Genomic DNA, 20,944 nt, shown 5'->3' with positions numbered 1-20,944 from the left:
GTGCATGTATAGAAACAAAGAAAACATACATAGTATTTAGTCTATAAATCATTTCCCTTTAGTTTAAGTGTAATATGTGCTGGGGAAGTGTTGGTATTATGGTAATTTCTTCAATGAAGTTATTAATATTAATGCATGACATATTAATATTTCATATTGGCAATGATTAACCTCTAATGTTGACAAATTGCTCTGGATTCTGTTGGCGGTAACGTGTTCTACATACAGATACTCATCTGTAGGAACACAGCAACATGTTGAATACGTATGTACACACATAAAACAGACCAAACCGTGTACCCACCATGGTACCAGTGTGCGTTATGTGCAAAGAGGATGGAAAGCGAAGCAGTTATCCATTAGGAAGGCTACAAAACTTTAGGTGTAATAAATATTTTGATGTTTCAATATTTGCATATGAAGTTTGTTTGGGAATTGAAAACGGGAAGAGATGAAAGGGAGAAGAGCCAATTTGAGTGTGAGGAAGTAAGAGGGTCAGAGAGAGAAAGCCAAACCGGCCAGAAGAGCAAACCAGAGATCAACTAAATGGATTAAATGAGGCCTGCATGCATGTGCATGTGTGTGTGTGTGTGTGTGTGTGTGAGACACAAGTGTTTGATCTAGTTGTATGCTGGGTAAATATGCCACATCATTACTGCAGGGCACAGATGGTGCACTTTGCAGTCACCTGCTACCTCGTACCTGATGTACAGGAAAAAAATCCCCAAACCATATAAAAGATGAGGACTGCTTGTACACACTCGATTAGGACATTTTACGTTTAAAAAGGAGAATCAACTGTCCAATTTCCTAAAATAGGATTTCTAAACAAGTGAAAAAGCAGCACTGGAGAACTTTTCAATGTGCCAACATTTTGTAATTTTATTACTATCGAAAATATATTCTTTTAAACAGGCACCTGTTTTCTGGGCAAAGTGTCTCAACACAACATGGGTGAAGAAAGGATTGCTGTCCAAGGAATTTCTTCTCCGTTTAGAATTTCAACTCTTAAAGAACGGAGAACGTTCGGAGTTTGGAGAGTAATTCGCCCTCAATTGTATCTTTGCAGAGTCGACATGTTCAGATCACGGCTTAAGTTGAGAAGCAATAAGAGCTCGACGTGTGGAATAGGAAATATAAGTTTGACTGTGGAAGAAAAAAAAGAAAAATCAAATTGTACAGAATCGCCCTCAGGGCCAACGCTGAAATGGGTTTCTGTACTCACTGCGGTTAAATTATGGAAGTTGGCTCAATTTCCCAAAAAAGGGGAGCAAATTAAAAGATTGAAATGCAAATGATTCCCCCACTCAGCTGCTCTTTGGAGAATGCTCACCGTGCACATATCGAGGACGGGGGGGGACACTTTGTGCTCTTGTTGTCCCTGTGGGACACAGTGCAGCTCATGTTCTACAGAACATCTGGAGGGAAAGAAGACGAGGTAGAGTTTGGATGGCCCGTCACAGAGAATCGCAATGTATTGGATTATCAACTTCTGCAGTAATTGGCTCGGGTTTCTCTTTCACTCGCTCTCGGTTGCTTTCTCTCTTTCTTTCACTTGTTGGCTTTGAAAGTTTGCTTGTAATCATGATGTTTTGGAAAAGAACTACAAAGGGAAAGTCAATAGTGCACAGACAGCTGCCTACTGTAGCCAAACAAACCCTCACAGTGAAATGCACACACTGGCTTCCAGTATTCGGAGCCACAAGACAACAGAAACTCAAAATGAAGTGTCTCCTATCGCAGACTTTGGGGTATTGGGTTTTGTTTGTGCTTCATTCAAATGTTGTTTGCAGAAAATATATATTCTTCCTTTTGGTGCAAATCCCTCTTCCCTTGAGAGAACCTTACAACCCATTTTTGGTTTGACACATCAGTGATTTGTCTGCACAACACTTGTAAATGCAATGCTGCTATAGGCAAACAGGTAGATGGTTCATTATTGGGAAATAATAATAGAGTTTCTTATGATGGTAGTAGGCTACCATTTGTCAAACATGCAGCCCAAGTTATTGTTTACTGGAAATTGTAATCGAATTGTGTTCGGTGCTGGTTGGCCAGCTTCACCGTTTTTTTTTTTTTTTAATAGCTAGAACTCAAAGTGCATCCAGAACCCACGTGGTATTCTCCTTAATGAAGGAGTGCGAAAGCGGCTTTCACATCAAACGGAGGATTCACCTTTGGCTGGATGGGAACGTTTGATTGGGCTGGTGTGGAAGCTTTTAATCAAGACTCAATGCTCAACAAACAAACAAACAAACTAACTAACTAACGCAGCCCGCTCCAGTGTTCTTTTGACACCAGAGAACACACGTCATAAGTTTTAAAGTCGCTGGAAGGTGAATTGCCCGAGTGATGCTCAAATGATGCTCAACGACAATCAACAAAACGCGTCCCACCAAGGAGTTACCTGGCATAATGTGTAACTACTTGCTTTACTGGTTTGTAATAAACAATAAAATGAGTGGTGACGGAAAAGGGAACCAGTTGTAAAATGAGAATGTGTATTTTTCTCACTGATCAAATGAACCAAACTACATGTGTAAGAGCACCCTAAAATACACAACAGTTGCAACACTTGCCTAAAAGGGTGTTTTAAAGGGTCTCTTAAATCATGAAAAGGGGTTAATTTGTTTTTAGCTTCACTACACCATCCTACAACATTCCGTGTGCACAAATACTTCCTCACAGGTTTGCTAAATCTTAACTCAAAACTGACTAAAAATGTAATTTGCCAAAATGATTACTAGTTTAAAATCACACAACTTCTTTTCACCTCACACACACACACACACACACACTTGCACCTCAGAGGCTCTCTGACCAACTTGCTGCGCTTGTAAACATTCATTAAAAGTGGCTCCTTCTCGGCCCTGCAGAGCTGCGTCCTTTTCCTCGGAGTGAATGAAGAACGAAGCCGGCCCGAGTGTGACGGCCGGCGATAAACTCCTGGCCTTGGAGTGGCAACTTCCTAAAGCCCTCCCCGAATAGCCGAGGTAAGAGCGCTGCTCCGGTGTGTGTGTGTGTGTGTGTGTGTGTGTGTGTGTGCGCGTCCCACATGCAGAAACCGCCTGACATTGGACTTATTACAGAAACATTTCGTTTCTCCTCCTTTCTTAAAGCCTCATCATCACTTTTCCTTCCTTTCCACAGTTGAAAGGAACGCAAAGATGACGGCGTCAGCAGAATTTTCCTTGAGCTTATTTACCGGCTGTTTTTCCGGCTCGCCTCCTGTATGCGTGATCAATACAATCTGTGTTTATCTTAACGGCTACAACAGCGTGAAGTCAAAACCCGTCTGTGTGCGGATGTGATTGTGATCTTGAGGCACTGTGGTTTATGAATATGCTCATTTCTTTAAAACTAAAACTAAAAGGAAATTCGACATGCCGGTGTGCAGCCATAATGTCTATAGGTTATTTAAAAAGTGATGATGAATCAAAGTAGGTATCCAAATGTAACCCGAGCAGCCTTTATGAGAGAAAACAAAACATCAGTAAACCTGTAAGTTGCTGCTTAGTCTGTAAAGCAAGTTGGTGAATGTAGTTCGTGGCCATGCAGCTGATGTTGAATCCTAAAGCTCTTCTTAACAGAACAATGGGCCAGAAACATGCAGCAGCTATGAAGCTTCCTCACACACACAATAAAACGACAGATTATCTCCAGGGGCCTCCTAATCTCTCTTTGTTCTTCTCGCCCCCCCCCCCCCCAAAAAAAAACATGCACACAATCGCGTGTTAGTCCCCTCTTTAAGAGCGTGGGTAATTCATCCAGCAGCTGCGGCCCGGGCCGTCTCGTCGCAGGCGACTCGTTCTACCCGAAGCCACCGAGACCCACGCCAGCTCCTCCCCGAGTGCACCGTGTGACAGGCGGCTTCGCTCAGCACTTTTCAGGGTGCCTCGCCGCGCGCACGTGTACTGAAGTCTGGGAGGACGCGTGGATTTCGGAGCTCTCTCTCACTTGATGGTGATTGTGTTGGAGTTGCTCATATTCAATTTTAACGCCGTCATTCTCAATTTTTCACAATCTCGCAATCCACGTGCCCCCCCCCCCCCCCCCGCCCCCTTCTGCCTATCCTCTCGCAGTCACTCCTCTCAAACATCTCATCTCGCTCTCTCACTTTTCCCCGCACTCACTGGGCCAATTTACACAGATCCCATCTTTGTTTCCACCTTAAGTCAACCATTAACATCCTGCGTTGGTTAGACGTTTTAAAGGTGCCTGATTGTCTGCTATTCAGAGTGTTACACTGTCTTTTATATTTTCTCCAGAGGTCTTTACAAAAAGCTTTTTGTCCTGAATTCTTTGAACGGGCTCCATCTAGGTAAGATCCTAGGTTTTAGGATCTAATAAAGGATGCCAGTGGAAAGTGCAGCAAAGCTTTAATGAGACGGTTCACTGTTTACAAGCAAAAAGGAAAACTCAAAAAAGGCTCAGTGTTTTGTGTATGTTTCTTTTTGCACCCGTTGTTCCTCTTCTTTGTTCCTCACCACGGCTGCCGGCCGGTTTGACTCTAGCAACTTCATCATTTCAACTATCACCACACTATCAGAGTTTAAAAATATATCGATTTTGGAAACTGTGAAATGCCATGAACAGCAATTAAACCTCCTACTTAGCCTTGTTTTCTTTTTCTAATAGTTTGATTGACTGCGTTTGGTATTTCCGTTTGATTAAGCAGTGAAGTGTTCCTCGTCGTGATCCGAGAGTAAATGCAACAACAACAAAAAAAGAATTGTAGGTCAGCAAAACCTCATGAGAATATGTTTGATAAGTTCTTTCTGTTGCCCTCTCTGCTGGTGATTTGATGCTCCCATACAGGCACTGTGTTGCTAGTGAGGGAACACTCACTCATACAGTATATGAAGGCCCTCAATTCACTCACACCACAGAAGTAAATCACACATACAACCACAAGCAATCCCTGGCCCTTTGTGTAAGCCAAAGGAAATTCACATTTCCTTTTCCCATGGTGTGGAGACAAAAAAAAGGTCCATATGACAAAATCAATGGTGTGACCGGTGATGAACCTGAAAACACCAACCACTTAAGTTCAGATGAATGCACTGAATACATGTTCAGTCGTGGACGAATGGAGGCAATTACACTTTTGATATTTATAAATCAAACAACGACTGGACATTAAACTGATTTGAGTTGCCTTTCATCTGAAACGTGCTCACCGACCCTCTTCAGGCGAGGTGCAGCAGAATGCCGGCTGTTCTGCCCTTTTCTCTCGTTGCCAACGTTTCTCCTTTCCCTCTGATTACACCCGCCTGAATCATCGCTTGTCCTCTCTCGACCCGCTCACGGGTGTTTATTTCCAGTCGTTGGTTTGGACGCGGAGAAAGCTTAAACTATTCTACATTTCTGCCCAACCTTCATTATTCATATACGGCCCCTGCTTCGGCAGCCACTCTGACGACTGACTCGACATTAACGCGGTGGGCGGCACTCCGCTCGTTCGACTGACCTGTCAGAGCAAGTCAGATGAAAAGAAGACAATTGTTTTTCATTAATAAATTATATGTAATGATAAAGTCTCTGGCGCTCTGACTCTCCCTTGAGCAGCAATAAGATAAACCCCCCCCCCCCCCCCAGGGGAGGCCTGACCTGGTGGTGGTGTTGGCTGATGAGGCTGCTAGAACGATGAGTCGATTGGGTGGAGGGAGGTGGAGGAGGTGGAGGGAGGTGGAGGAGATGGAGGAGGTGGAGGGAGGTGGAGGGAGGTGGAGGAGATGGAGGAGATGGAGGAGGTGGAGGGAGGTGGAGGAGATGGAGGGAGGTGGAGGAGATGGAGGAGGTGGAGGGAGGTGGAGGGATGCAAAGCGGCGGCATGATCAAAGCGATGAGTAGAGAAACAATCATATTTAAAAGAGACAGCGCCCTAGAAGGTAGGCTTGTTTCGTTTCGCTCATTGGATAGAAAAGACCAGCTGACCTAAACATTCAATGCACGGGTACGGTCGTCCTGTCTGAACTTGCACTGGAGCTTCATTTGTGTGTGTGTGTGTGTGTGTGCGCGTGTGTGTCCCATTTTTGCAGTGACATCATCTTGTATTTATTTTAAATTCACTCAAGGTAACTGCCACAGAAAAGATGACTTCATGTATTGATACATCTGGTTAAAGAACAAACGCCGCCAGTAGACCTTTTTATATCTATTGTATTTTCTAGTAGAAGGTTTAATTATTCTCCCAGTCATATTTACCCTCAGCACTTTTGAGGTTTTTAGCCACAAGTCTCTATACATTACATTAGATGCCCAAAACAATTTAACAATAATTACAATTCTGGGAAAAAGTTACTGTGAAAAAACATCCATCAAGAAGCGATTAGATCCATTGTTTATTCCAGCTGCAATCTGCTCAAAGCCTGACCTTTACAGCACATTCACTGCTAAATAAATGCAATTCACTGCTTCTGCTCATCCGAGGCAGTTAATAACAGAGAGCCCAAAATAAATATGCTTGTATTACAATCAAACCGCCCTCCTCATTACTGTCCCTGCTAGCTGCACTTTCTCGGACTCCGGTAACAGAACCGGGGAAGAACAAGGCTCGCCTTGCTGCTTCAGAGATGCTGCGTCAGGAATCGGTTTCGTGGGAGATTCTCCCAACATCACAGAAATCTGAGGGTTGATGGATTTTAATCAGAACATTCTTCTGCTGTGTGAGTTTGCGGCGCGGCTCTGTGTCTCCGTACCCCCGTCCCTCTCTCCCACATGGGCTCCAAGCCCAATGTGACGTTTACTGTACGGCAACTTATCCAGAACGATTAAACATTTAATAGCCAGTAGAGCGAGAGAACACACGATAAAGTTAGAGAGATAACAGCATGAGAGAGACAAGTTGCATTTTCTAAAAGATTAACGTGCGTAAAAGATTAAGAAAATTAGCCCTCTACCTCTACTATTACATACATACTTTTTGCCCGTGGGGGAGGACAGGCTTAAGGTGAGCGGATGAACAGGTGTGTGAAAGGTAAAAGTGAAGTGGCTGAATGAACAGCTGGACTTGAGTAACTGGAGTAACAAAGCAATGTTACAGGACGCACAAAACGTAGATCACTGGCCACGGAGCGAAAGGGAAGCGAATGTGACAAAAGCAAAGAGAATAGAAGAAAGAGCCAGAGAAAGACTTTTAATGGAGCTGCTGAGAGACGTTTTCTTCTCACAGTGGCATATCTCTGTAGCCAGAAAGAGACCGAGAGGGGCCAGAGGAAGAAAAGAGGGAGGAGAGACGGAGAGATGGCAGGGTGCAGTCGGGAGGGATTTTCGGCCTAAAAGTTGGGTCCACTTCACATCAGCACAACACTGTCGTTAAGAGAGGGATAATGGATTAGAGGGAGACAGAAAGGGAGGAAGAGAGGGAGGAAAAGAGCAGGAAAATGATGATAACGGTGGGTTCCCAGCAGCACGGCACAGCAGAAGCAGAGATAATGATGGAGGGGGGAGAGAGAGAGAGAGAGAGGGAGAGGCGGGGGGGTGGAGAGTGCTGAATGCTAACACAACTCACATTGAGAAAACTCAGCAGTAAGTCAACAGCACCGGAGAACACACAGAGAACTAAGGGACGAAAAAGGGACGGAGGAAGGAAACGGAGAAACAATTGGTTTTTTATTTCTATTAGGTGGCACAACAAGGCTGTGAAAAGAACACACACACACACACACACACACACACACACACACACACACACACACACACACACACACACACACACACACACACACACACACACACACACACACACACACACACACACACACACACACACACACACACACACACACACACACCTACAGAGATACAAGCACAGCAGGGGCCGGTTGGTGAGGTGCAAACTGTGAGGAGAATAAAAAAAAAAAAAGATTTTTGGAGCAGCAGATGGAAAGATGAAAGTGTTGATTGTGGCCCGTGGCCATGGTTCTGATGTGTTTGTGTATCTACGCAGTGTCTTTCATACAGTGAAAACAACTCGTTCACAGTGTGTGTGTGTGTGTGTGAGTGACTGCGTTTAGCGTTTCCCACAAAGTTGGCCCCTAATTGAGAGATGGCAGCACCTCGCGCTGCACACACGCACAACAACAACAGTCTGCTGTCTTCTCCCCCCCCCACTGCTTGGGACAGTCATTAGGGGAGAACACCAGCAATCAAGACACAGTCTGGGAAGGATGCGCGAAAGACAAATAAATATCCAGTGTGACGCCAGAGTTTTTTGCGTTTGGACTTTCCTACTTTGGCTCAAACGCGTCTTCACATTTCAATTACAGCAAAGTTCACCCCTCCTGTGTGACAACTTGGGCCCACTCGAGCTTTCTTCCCTCTCAGAGCGCAGCTGTGCACCGAAAAATGAAAGACACACATGAAGAGGGTGGTGGACGCGGCAGTTTGCAGTTTTTGCAGGGGGGGCGGGCGAGGGGGGGGGACCTCAGACACTGTGGGTTTTGTATAAAATGTTAATATTCTTAGAGATATTTCCGGCTTGCCAGATCAGAAATGAATCCTCTGGGGCCAAAGCACAAAGCTTTTCTCGCATGAACGTGAAGTCCTTGATGCCAGACACAAATACACACTGAACAGCACACAGAACCACACATGATAAAATGCATTGAATATGTAAAGAAGACACACAACAGACAGATTTTCTCTCTCTCTCTCTCTCTCTCTCTTCCTCTACTCTCTAATGATGCCATGACTAAAATGTTAATTACACCCAAAAAGTGATTGTGAATTTAAACAGCAATTAGCATGTATCATCATCATCATCATTACCACCATTAGCCACAGCACAAGATGGAGGATTATTTACCCAACGGTGGAATACTCATCAGTTGCTTATTCAGGGCCCGAAAAAAATGGACAAGGAACATGAAAAAAAAAACACTCCTAAATTTTGCTAAATCAGTGAATCTTAAAAAATTAACTGTCTGAGCGGACTGTGTTCGTTGGTAAAAAATGATTTCTTTATTGCGCTGCAAACCGCACATGTAGCATGCACATGCAGGATGCACATGCAGCATGCACATGCAGGATGATCCAAGGAATAAGAACATATTTAGTCTTCCTGCCGTAGTCAATAAAGATTCTCGACGAAACTCACAAACCGCTTGGAAAACAGACCCCTTTATGTGAGCTTTTTTCCCCCCCTGCTCCTATCGATCTCTCCTCTCCTCTTCATGGCGCCGTTCCCACACTGATGGGATTTAAATCCTTTCCTCTGCGTCAATCGTCTGATCTCACACCTGAGTACGGCCGGGCGGATTCTGGGAAATCTCATGGTAGAAAACCAGGGTGAGGTCGTTACACCCTGGTTAATCCACGCGGAACAAACCCTCTCCTCCCTTTAGTCCTCATTTGACTATAGTGTTCAAACAAGCAAAGGTCAATCCACACTTATCACACCCAAAGGACAGCTATGATTAGGTTTGTGACATCCGATTGCTTCAGCAATAAGACATTTGTGTTCTGTTTTCCCTTCTCCCCGTCATCTCTACATCATTGTACCTCTGAGAGAGACCGCTGCACATATGGCTTGTTGGCAAAGTTCATATCCCCGTGGCAAAATATGAAAGAACAGCACTACTGCACCTTCTATTTATTAGCTGGAGTTCGACTCATAAACCTGTAATATACAAATAATTCTGTATACCTCTGGGTTGTAGGGCTCAATTTATGCCATTAAAATGCTGCAAAAGAATAAACAGTTGCAACAGGGTATTTGCAGTTATAAAAAGTCATCATGGTGATGTAAAAATACTCTTTTTTTTTTCTTCCTAAACTACTGTTTCATCTGGCACTTCCTTACCTTGTTGTACAAAGGAGCCGTACACGAACCACATGGAATTGTACAGCGTGGTGGAGGACACGGGGCCCATGGGGAGCCGGGGTGGGTTGAGCCAGTTGAGCAGGTACACCAGGATGCCGACGAGGAGCACGGTGCCGGCGATGCACGCCCACAGAGACAGGTCGAAGGGCGCCAGGCAAGCAAACATGTCAACGGTGCGCTCGGCCTTGCGCAGCAGAACGCCCACTGAATAATCCAGGTAGCGCGTGGTGAAGTCCACGGCGCTCTCCCGCTCGGACGTGATGGTCAGGGCGGAAAGTCCCACGTCGGCTCGCTGCGGGAGGCGGAGGGGGGGGGGGGCAAAAGAGTTTCAAGAGTCAACGCTGAACAATGAGGACTTCTGTAACCCAGGACTTCAAAAAAGTCCATACTGCGGTTCACTACATTTGTTCAACGGTTGACCAAAACATAATTGCATTGGGAAATGATGTGATGTAAATGAAAGCTTTACAGAACTGTCAAATATCAGCAGAGCAAAGACCGTGTCAATCAAGCAATGCAAATTAAGCAAGACTCAAACACTAATTAATTGCGACCATTTCTCCTGATCGATGCTGAAAATAATCTTAATAGTATGTAAAAGATAAGCAACTATTTGCAGTGTTAAGACATGACGTCGCCCCCCCCCCCCCCCCCCCCGCTGTGTGTTTGTTGTTATCCGAGCTGGCCTCTGGAGCTTTTAGCGCATGTCAGTAAATGTTTGTGCCCCTCCTCCCCCGCATACAATTACAGCTGATAGCCCTGTCCTCACCAACAACCATCCTAGGGGAGGCATAACAACCACCCTGCAACACATTTACACCAGAGGCCTGGAACACATGCAATTTGGTCAGTGCTCTAGATTCAGCCTATGACCCTCCATGTGCCCCTCCAGTGTGTCACTGACTTTGTGTCTTTTGAAAACAATACTTCCATCTTCACGGAAAGTTTAGTTTGGGAAAAGAACATCGTTTGACGCTAACTTGACTGGCTAACTAACGTTACTAACAATTAAATGACTTTAAGTGGTGCACAACACACGGACAGCGGCTTTGTTTTTTTGGACCTGTCATCACACGTTACACTATGTCCACTGTGTCCGTTGCATCGCATGCACATGCTAAATAAGCTCCATTGTCGGACACTGAGAGGAGCACTGACCAAGCTAGGATATCTGACGGATGGGGAGTGATTGGCGTGTTTTGTCATCGTTGGCACCGATAACTGCTGCCATGCTGAGGGCTGCTGAGAGGCAATAGAAGCGTTGTAGGATCTTTAGGTTGCGTGTGTCGCTTCAGTAGTATATGGATATTGAAGCGGAAACTATGGTCACCTAAAATGAGCTCAGGAATGGATCTTCTCTTTGCATTTCTCACGTTTTGCTTCCAACATGTAGGCCTGTAAACCTCATATAAAAAGGCAGCACGCACTGGATGATCATTGTCATCATTTGGAATGCTTGGTGTTTTTAAGGGACAACTATTATTCTGTGTTGTCGTTGGGGCTTTGCGTAGGGAGAGCAGATCGCAACCAAGTTGAACAGAGAAAGCTGTTGTTGCGTCGGTCCGGGGCTGAGCTCAGCTTTACAGCAGAAACAATGATAGCTAATTAAAAGGTTTTTGGTGGCCAGTGCTTGTCTACAAGCTGTCGACATCTGCTCGCGACTGAACAAGGATTTAAGATGCTGTTGCTGAGTGTGCAGATGTGCGGCATCAGTGGCGAATATTACAGATATTTGGTGATTTTTGTTTTATTTGCTACAAACATCTGCGTGCGACTGGTGAGAGGATTCAGCAAAAGCAAAACAAACTCACCTACCTGGATGCACATCACCACATGCACTCGCAAACAAAACAAGCAAACATTTGAATCCACTGTAGGCCAAAGAAAAAAGAAAATCTTCTAATTTCACAGTTGAGTGAGATAACAAAATCCTTAAATGTGTCACTTAAACTACATAATAAGAATATAAGGGCAAGGCCTGCAACGATATGCATGCAAATATGCAAGTGTGTGTTTGATGAATAGAGATGAATTGCCGTGGTGATTGCAGTGGTCAGTCAACAGGGAAATCCAACCCCCAGAATGCACTCTGGGTAATAATTATCTGGTTTAATGGGGTTTTTGTAGAGATAAACTGTGTTGCTGACAGACGGGAGAAACAAAAGGTTTAGTTTATTTAAAGCCCGTGCTTGCCTGAGCACACATGAATATTCACACATGCATGTGCTTGAAGCTTTCTGTATCGTATGAGTGAGCTGTCGTATTGTATAGGGTTGGGTATCGATTCCGATTCTTTTAGGAGGCAGGGTCAAAAAAGTTTAAGTTTAAGATATTTTAAATAAGCTAGCTAACCAAGGGTCTTTCTGAAGGAAATAGTCTCCATCAATGTTAATTCTATGAACTTTAATATGAATTTCTAACAGGGCTGTTTTCAACTACAATATAAATATCAAACTATGAACTTGAATATTGTATAAACAAAGTATGAATATATTTTAACACTTTCCTCAAGAGAGCTTTATTTTTGAAACCTCACAAAAACACATTTACACATGAGTGTATGATACTGCAGGTACTTAAACGTTACCTTGCTCCCACTGATGGGCTCTTGGAGCCAGAGGAGGACGGTCGGTGCAGCGCGTCACAGACGGGGCACACAGGGGGGGCAACTCTCCCAACCTCAAATCAGGGACACTTTCGCTGACCGGGGGGGGGGGGTTCTAGCGGTCGACGCGGGGAGTGCTAGCACAATCTTTTCATTGCAGCGCCAGCCTCACTGCTCATTTTAACAGATAGGACCGCTCCGCTCGGGCCACCCGGCACCCGCGCGCGCACTGGTCTGATTCGTCACAACTTCACAACAACCGGGAGTTTTTTGCCGAGTTTTCGGTTTGTTTCGAAAAGTTTAACCACACTTTGGACCGCCGACGCACGCTCTCCATGTTCGATCGCGCTGTTATGCTAACACTTCCGGTGGACGCTTCTTCGTTGGTGTTCAGCGGTTTCTATTTCCGGTCGGCGCCGGCGGACTGAGAATCGAAACTAGGAATCGAATTTTAAACTTTTGAACGATACCGGGTAAATCGCAAAGCTAGTCCCGATTCCAATCGATTCTCGATGCCCAACCCTAGTATTGTAGCGTGCACTGTCAAAGGAAGGAGAGCCCGTATTTAATGGGTAAAGTAAAAGATAAAAAGAAGAAGAACAGAAGTAGTGGTTTTTGGGGCCATGGATTCAGACCTCAATCTGAACAGCCATATAACGACAGTAATCATTTCAGCCTATTATCACCTGCAAAGGAGCCGCTAGGATTCAAGGACTTGTGTCTCAATAGGATTGGAAAAATTTGCATTCCATGCATTCATCTTCATAAGGCTGCAGCTGAGTCCTCACTAAGACCCAGAAAGTGAATCACATCACTCCAGTTCTCGGGTTTTCACACTGGCTTTCTGTCCAACTAAGATTTTACTTTAAAACCCTGCTGTTGGTTTATAAAGCACTAAATGGTTTTAGGCCAAAATACATTTTTGATCTGCTGCTACTTTGTTGAGCTCCTTCAAATTAAGACTCTTCTGTTTGCTGCTGCCTTTAATTAAACCATATTCCATGATGATAATGTCATAAACTGCACTGCCACCTTTATTATTGTGTATTGTCTTGTACATTTTAGTATTTTTTTTTATTTCCTTTTCTTTTGCCTGACGTTTTAATGGTTTCATGTGCACCAGTTTGAATTGCCTTGTGGTTGCTGTTGGAAAAATATCCAATACTGACACAAATAAAATAATGAAGGACCACTTTTGGGAAAACGTTACTGAGAATAAAAGGTTTTAAGGTCAGGTTTTAAAAGAAAAAAGTAGCCCGTTGTTGTCATTACTGTTCCGTCCCTAAACGATTTTGGGTGTAACACTCAATGAATGTTTTAAGGAACCAAAGGCCCAGAGCAAAAGTAAAAATCGGAAGAACCATTAGCCATTCAGTATGGGTCAATGTGTTTTTGCTTAGAGTTTGTTTCTGAAGCGAAATAAAACAAGCCTTAACTTTTCTGCAGCAAAACAAACAGAATGAGCACCAGAGAGATATTGATCATAAATGTAATTGATAGAATTGTTTCCACTTAGAATTGAAAAATAAGCAAAGGTCCTTTGTCTTTCAGTCCTTTCCTCCACTGCTTACTTTCTTTCTGGGGCACACAGTCAAAGACGAACTCGTGGATTACAATAAACATTGAGAATTTGGGGAAATTATTCAAATATTGACGAGCCTGCGGTTTGCCAAGGACTACTAGAGAACATGAAAGGACGGAAAGACAAAGAGAAACTTTATCACAACAATTGCCAGAACACAAGAATTCTTTGCTAATTGAACAGCAACGATGGGGCTACCCCGAGTAAACCAGTTTGCTCTGGTGGCGATAATGTGATTATCACGCCAAACCCCGTCCCCATTTATAGATTCATGTGATCTGGAGAAACGCCTTTCCCACTTTTCCAAATCCTTATTGAAGCATTTTGAGTCTCTGCCAGAATGTAGGCATCAAACACTTGAAGACACCTAAAATGCAATATGACATCTCTGAGTGTCTAAATTTCTCATTCCAATTTGAAGAAGTTAACGTCTGCCCTGCGGGGGTCTAATGCAATGTTTGCTGTTGAAGTGACAGGATTTCTAGTGGGACTGTTATGAAGGGACTTCAGACTGCGCAGACTCCACCTGGTTGGAGGCTAAACTGCTATATGGCATAAGTGATGCCGATGGCATGTGTCTGCTTGCTTCTCCTCCCCGTGTATTCTTATAGTGTCTGTGCATAAATAAGCGACTAAATCCCATTCACAGTTTCTCTCCTGCAGGCTAAATCTTCGTTTTCTTCATCTCGCGTCAGTGTTCTACAAAGCTCAATCCTCATGCCGATGAACATCTTTCTCCTCACCTTGAAGACCAATTCACCCATCAGTCCGTTCCACTGACCATCAGGCTGCAAGCTGCCGTATTTGTGGTCTGGAGCGACGTAGATCTCGTACTTAAAGCCCAGGTAGTTGGACAGGGCGTCCAGGACGTCGATGGAGAAGCCCTGGTACTTTTTGGGCTTTCCCAGAACATTCTCGGACACCATTACAAACGGCTCCTCCTGCAAGGCAAAGATCAATCAGCGTGAGAGCAGGTCAGTCAGGCTGCAGATCAATACTGCAGTCAATCAAGCATTCAATCAATCAACAGCAATTACTCAACTGCTCATTAGAAAACCGGTTGAATAGATGTTTTTGAGAGCCAACTTTTTCAATTCAAGCATTTGAATCTCTGACAGGCGAAATTAGATATATTCATCACATCCAGGTTTCATGTGTTTCCTTGAGCTCTGGTGCGAGGTACCAACAGCATGGTGGATCTGAGTCAGTTACTTCACTGTGCACAACAGGGTTTGGAAACTGAAGAACACTGAATGCCATCTGTAGCAATGTGGTAAAAAAAAAAACAGGAATAATTCCGCCTTCTGTTCTTGTAAAGGCAATCTGGAGAGATGAGAAATGTACAAAAACAGATGCTATAATATTCTTTACCTGGTATCTAAAATTCCGAGCCAAGCATTATCTTATGTCCCCCTCCATCTTATTTCCCCCCCCCCCAAAGTCCCCTACTCAGCTTTCATTTTATTCACCAGAGGGAACCACGCTTAATAATTGATTTAAATATAGCCTATTTAACATTTCCAAGTGAATTAAAATGTTGGAAATCAATAATCGTGCCTTGCAATTCAGCAAATTTGTTTTTTATTGGGTCATTTTGAAATGTGCTGGGGACGGCCAGACCTCTTGTTTGTCAATACCTCCATGGCATTTGTAGGGCAGTCTACTGATGAGGTAAAGGCACATCTGTGGGCTGTGCCTTTACCTGTAAACATCAGTAAACATTTTAGGCAATTTAAGGAACATGGAACAGGGAGAAACATTAAAACTTATTTTAACACAGCAACTGTTTTTTTCTATCTCTCTCCCTTTCTCTCTCCCCCCTCTTTTCCCGCCCTCTTCTTTAATACATCCCTATTGATGAGGGAAATGTTTTAGGCCAGTGCGTCTGGCAGATTTATGACAGCATGTGTATTATTGAGTGGATACTGGCTGCACATTAAGCACGCACTTACAGACACACACACGCAGGCCGGCTGTGCTGCGTATTACATTGGCGGTTTCTAATCCTTGCTTGCTGCTGCTGCTGCTGCGGCTGTTCAATAACCCATTAGGCAGTGAGTGGACATGCATGCCAAGTCCCCCTCTTACCAGAAGCATCCATCCATCAAGGCAGCAACGGCCACGCACACGCACACACACACACACACACGTTCATTCCGAATCACACCCAGAACTCCACCAACTGCTTCCCCATGCGGCTACTTTTAAATCTGTAAAGACTAACGTGGATTGTCCTTTTGTAGAGGGAAACAATCACTAAATTGACCACTTGGCCACAGACAGCCATGGTGACAGTTTGAGAATTTCATTTGGTTCTGGTGAACACAGCTATAGTGCGGATACCAAATTTGGCAAAACAAAGTTTACACAAACTAAACGTGGGCAGCCTTGGAGTTTTTGGAGTGTATTGGCCTCTTAGTATTCAGTTTCTGGGGAACAGGACAATACGATTTCCACCAGCTCGGTCGTCGATGAGTCCGGGGCGACGGATTTGTAGACAGAACTGGACACAATATTGGAGAAGTCTCCCTCGTTCGATACCCATGACAGTTGTTCAACTGCGCATTCAGAAAGAAAAGTTTGAGGCCTGATGATAAAAATTACATAAATTTACCCAGATTTTGCTGAAATCTTGTGCTTCTATGGGCTCATCATGAAGGTAATGAATACCAAGCAATTAAAGAAGAAATAAACAACAATTTAGCAACAAAGGCCCAATACGTACATGATTTTGCAAAGAAAAAAAAGAGCAGAAAAGTGACCAGATTCTCATTTGACTCCCTTCTCTCTTTTTCCTGATCCTTAGTTTGTGTATGTTGGGTGGGGGGGTGTGTTTAAAAGCCCCCTTATGGTGCACTGAAAAGGGCCGTGAAAATGCATGTCCCTCTAGTGTCTCTGAGAGCCCCCGCGATTGGAGCTTAGCTCGCTCTTCTCTGGCAAGGGCAAAGGTTGTTGACACAGACGCCACTTCAAGTTGGCTGTACACTGCGAGACGGCCCCCTCCTTCACTCAGACATCTCCAAGAACCCGTCCTGCATTTGATGGACTGTCACTGGTCTTTGTTTTTGTCTTCAACCGTTGAAAAAAATTCTGGTTGTTGCTTCAAATGTATATTTTTGAATGAAACTGAATTAAAAGAATCAAGCCATGCACGGTTTTAAGTTCTCCTTTCGCTTGCTGGTTGGTCTCGCTTCGAGCTGCCAGGCTCAATCGATGGGATCCTAGGATGCATTCTGGTTTTGTGACGTTAATACGTCTCTTCTCTGTTGTTATGTTGCACTCACTTCCTCTCCCCCGCTGCTCTGCAGCTGTGATACAAACCATTTGCTATCTTTCTGCACCCGAACGGCACAAACTTTTCATAAAGGCATGTCTGCAGGCCTCTTCCCCCTCCAATCATCAAGGCTTCAATACTTCCCAACTGTTACTCTTGCAGTTCAACTTCACATGCCTCCATATCCAGTGATCCCATGAAATTGAGGGGAAAAAAAACCCCATCAAGAAGCCCTGCCAGTTATCCATGAGATAATTATCCCTCAGTTTGATCAATGGTACAAACAGCTACAGGTGGATGAGTGCCTTTGACATGGAGGTGAAGTCAGTGACCATGAACAATGTCTGCGGACGGGCTCTTCATTTCCCTCTCTGTTTTCTTTCTATCTATGGCCTATCTATATTGATGATGTTTATATTCACGTTAGACAATTTAATCAAACACAGTGTCTAAAACAATTTAACATAATCTTAATAATTCATGGTGACAGTTGTGCCTCGTGCCCTATCAAAGTGAGACGGATGGTTAATTCGGAGAAAGCAAACTCAAGTTAAAACTGGCTGAGTTGAGAGTATCAAAAGAAAGAAGATGAAAGATGAAAACTGGGCTGCTGAGGTGTATAAAACTGAATGACGAACATATGCACATCAGTGAGTGTTAATTTAACGGCCGTCTGATTTTGCACCTTCACAGAGGTAAATCTAGAGAGAATCCACTTCGTGTCTATTTCACATCACTTTAATACAACCGTTGCAAAGCTCCGAATCCCATTCCAGGTTTAAAAATATCCATTTTGTTCACTCTCGTGAACATAAATGATTCGTCGCTAAGCACTGCCGAGAACCATTGACAAATAATTGCAGCGATGTAGTCATTCCTTGGTAACGTCCATTTAATCACCATTACATTCTTAGCCCACCTATAGCATTGATTTAAAGTCGTTAGGCCTCACTGTGGTGCTATCCAATAACCAGTGAACTAATTGATGACCATTCAACAGTGCGGAAATTAGAATAGAAGGACCAGATACTTGTTTTTGTGTACATGTGGGTTCACACATGCTTGTTTGTTTCTGCCTGTTACAGACTGTGTGAGAGACAACTGCACGTTCCGGGCGGAAAACAGTCATGTGAGAGCAGAGAAAAGCCCACACAAGCTGTTCCAAAGGGTCCTTTTAGAGTCCTTTACCATCATGCACACAGACACACACACACACACACACCTACCTGCACACACACAGAACATCCAGGTAGCACCTTGGACATTTCACAACCTTTCTATCTGTGGGCGCTTATGAGGCATCGGTCTTCTTAACGCCCGTTTATGAAACCCAGTAGGACCACAGTATGAAGGGTAGAGGACAATATACAGTAACAAGTGTTCACATAGCGTAAACCTCAAGGGGCAACCCTGGCTACGAGAGAAAAGGAAACATCAAACTACACAATCCATTGTCTTCTTCCCTTTTAAAGATGATGCAAATATGAGACCTGGGGAAACAAAAACAATTTAGAAAAAAAATAAGGATGCCTAGCATTATCTCTTTCTTCCCTGCCTCTCACTTCAAAGAAGGGATATGAAAAATTTACAGGCGTGAATCTTTAAAGCACTCATGGGATGTACTCGAATCGATGCTGCAGTCAAGAGAAAAAGGAGCTGGAGTCTTTTATCAAGTCTCCGATGTTCTCTATCATCTAGCTGTCAAATGTCAAAATGGAAGCTAAGGAATTGATGACGGGTCAGGCCGTTACTAAGCTCATCTTCTTACATCTTATTTGTATTCAGCCTGGTCTGTCTGCTCTTCCTCTCGACACTTTGTCTCACGAATGCTTGTCAGCCATTTTCCAGCCTGTCTTTCTCAACGTCTCTGCGGAGACAAAATTGAAGGATGGGACAAAAACTTTAAAAGAAAAGGACGGCGAGACAATCGGGCAAAAAGGCTGAAATTTGACACGCCAGCAGCTGTCTCAACAGTCCCCTTTCAATCTTTCTGAGTGAGCGGCTGGAGAGATTTTTAAACAGCAAACCCAACACGCACAAATGAAAACACAAGTCGGACGCTTACCAGAACTGTCACGACTCGCAGCACCACTCCTCTCATGTTGTTTTCCAATTTCCTGTCCGTCAGTGTGCCGTTCAAGCCGTGAACTGGGTCCCACGTCGCCAGCTGCAATGTGAACACGCCAAAAAAAAAAAAAAAAAAACATTCACGTTAGATACCCAGACATCGTGACCACGCGAACATGGGAGAGAAGAAAAGAGCCAAATGCCCTTACTTACATGGTTGTGACCCAGATAATATGTATTTAACTGAATCAGAACGGGAATGAGATGGTAACACACAGGTACGAGGCACAGTTGCCTAGTAACTGTAAACACAAACATCTATCTACTTGATCCCTTATACTTCAATGTCGTACTTTCTATAATATCCCATTTTTCAAAATGATTCACTTGAACAATGTGTACCCACAGGCACACTACGCCCTGTCCCTTTGGAAATGAAGGCAATTTTATTCAAAGGACCTTTATGAATCTGAACTAAACCTCTTTAACTATCAAACGAGCTTCCAGTCTTTTCTACTGGCCTTCAGCTTATAAGTTATTGATTCTAGATCAAGCTGCTTTCCCTGTCGTAGTAGTAGTAGTAGGTAGTAGTAGTGAGATCTGATCCAAAGACAAACACGTGTGCTGTGATACACACATTATCGCATGGCTTGATTTGTGCTGAACGAAAACACAAACGCACCAGCGAAGCGTTCCTCTAAAGCCTGAAGTTACTGTTGAATGTGTTGTTCTCTCAAACGGATTCATTCCTTTAACTCAGACTTTGCAACCTTTGACCCTACCCAAGTGCTCGCTTGTTCTTCAAGTTGACCTTTGAGGGTTTGGGAGGCGAGGACGCAGTGCGCAGTGGCTGATATCTGTGTGTTTGACTGTGAATGTCTCAAACAACAAAGGCTCACCAAGAACATCCCTCAGAAGACCCCCCCCCCCCCGTCCACCCACCAGGTTTGACCTCTTCTGAGGCCCTGAGTAGGCTTACGCGGACTGGTGGACAGACTTTTAGCCTTATTGCAAATCCTCTGGGAGAGAAATTTGTTATCTTTGTAGGACATCCAGCGAGGTCCCCTCACGCAATTTCCCACCAGAGCCACAAGCGCCTTCAATGTGAGCAGAGGTGTAATGTGTGAGGCCCCTGTGAGGCTGTTGAGGGGATGTATCCTCAACGTGTCTTAATCAAATTTTCATTAAAACATTGCTGCAATATGAAATTAGCTGGTACCTTTCTTGTATGTCTGCAATTATGTAACATGCACACACTCAGTCAGGTGTTACATGTCGTCCTCCCTTCGACCTGGGAGGGGAGATGTGGAGCTAGAATCTGAACCTGGCTCTTCTCCTACACATTCAAAATCTAAATCGGATGTTTTTGTTTTAGTTCTCTTCTTTAGAACGTGGAGATAACAGAAACATTTGTAATATTTAGTTTCTCTGAAGAGGAGCCAACTGAGCTTATTTCTATCATACGGAACTAAACTACTATCGTATTCTGCTCACTACAAACCCATTGTTCAAACAGTGCAGGAATGTGTGCGTGCACCCTTCCTGTAACTGTAGTGTGCATCTGTGTGTGTGTGTGTGTGTGTGTGTGTG

At 44.0% G+C, this 20,944-nt stretch overlaps 1 protein-coding gene across 3 annotated transcripts in view; it reads right to left on the bottom strand.

Annotated features, from left to right (window-relative positions):
- grid2 (glutamate receptor, ionotropic, delta 2) overlaps nt 1-20,944 on the bottom strand; it is a 301,762-nt gene that overhangs the window by 56,697 nt on the left and 224,121 nt on the right. For all 3 annotated transcript variants that reach the window (XR_009956209.1, XM_037481965.2, XM_037481966.2), the window contains exons 9-11: nt 19,353-19,454; nt 14,757-14,954; nt 9,806-10,118 (exon numbers count right to left, since the gene is read on the bottom strand). Coding sequence is in view for 2 of the 3 variants with exons in the window: in XM_037481965.2 (XP_037337862.2) it covers nt 9,806-10,118; nt 14,757-14,954; nt 19,353-19,454 (613 nt within the window). In the remaining variant the exon portion in view is untranslated. The remainder of the gene's footprint in view (nt 1-9,805; nt 10,119-14,756; nt 14,955-19,352; nt 19,455-20,944) is intronic.

This window comes from Pungitius pungitius, chromosome 5, assembly GCF_949316345.1.
Source record: "Pungitius pungitius chromosome 5, fPunPun2.1, whole genome shotgun sequence".
Classification (NCBI taxonomy): Eukaryota; Metazoa; Chordata; class Actinopteri; order Perciformes; family Gasterosteidae; genus Pungitius; species Pungitius pungitius.
Note: the sequence above shows the minus strand (reverse complement) of the source record. Positions and strands in the feature narration are given on the sequence as shown.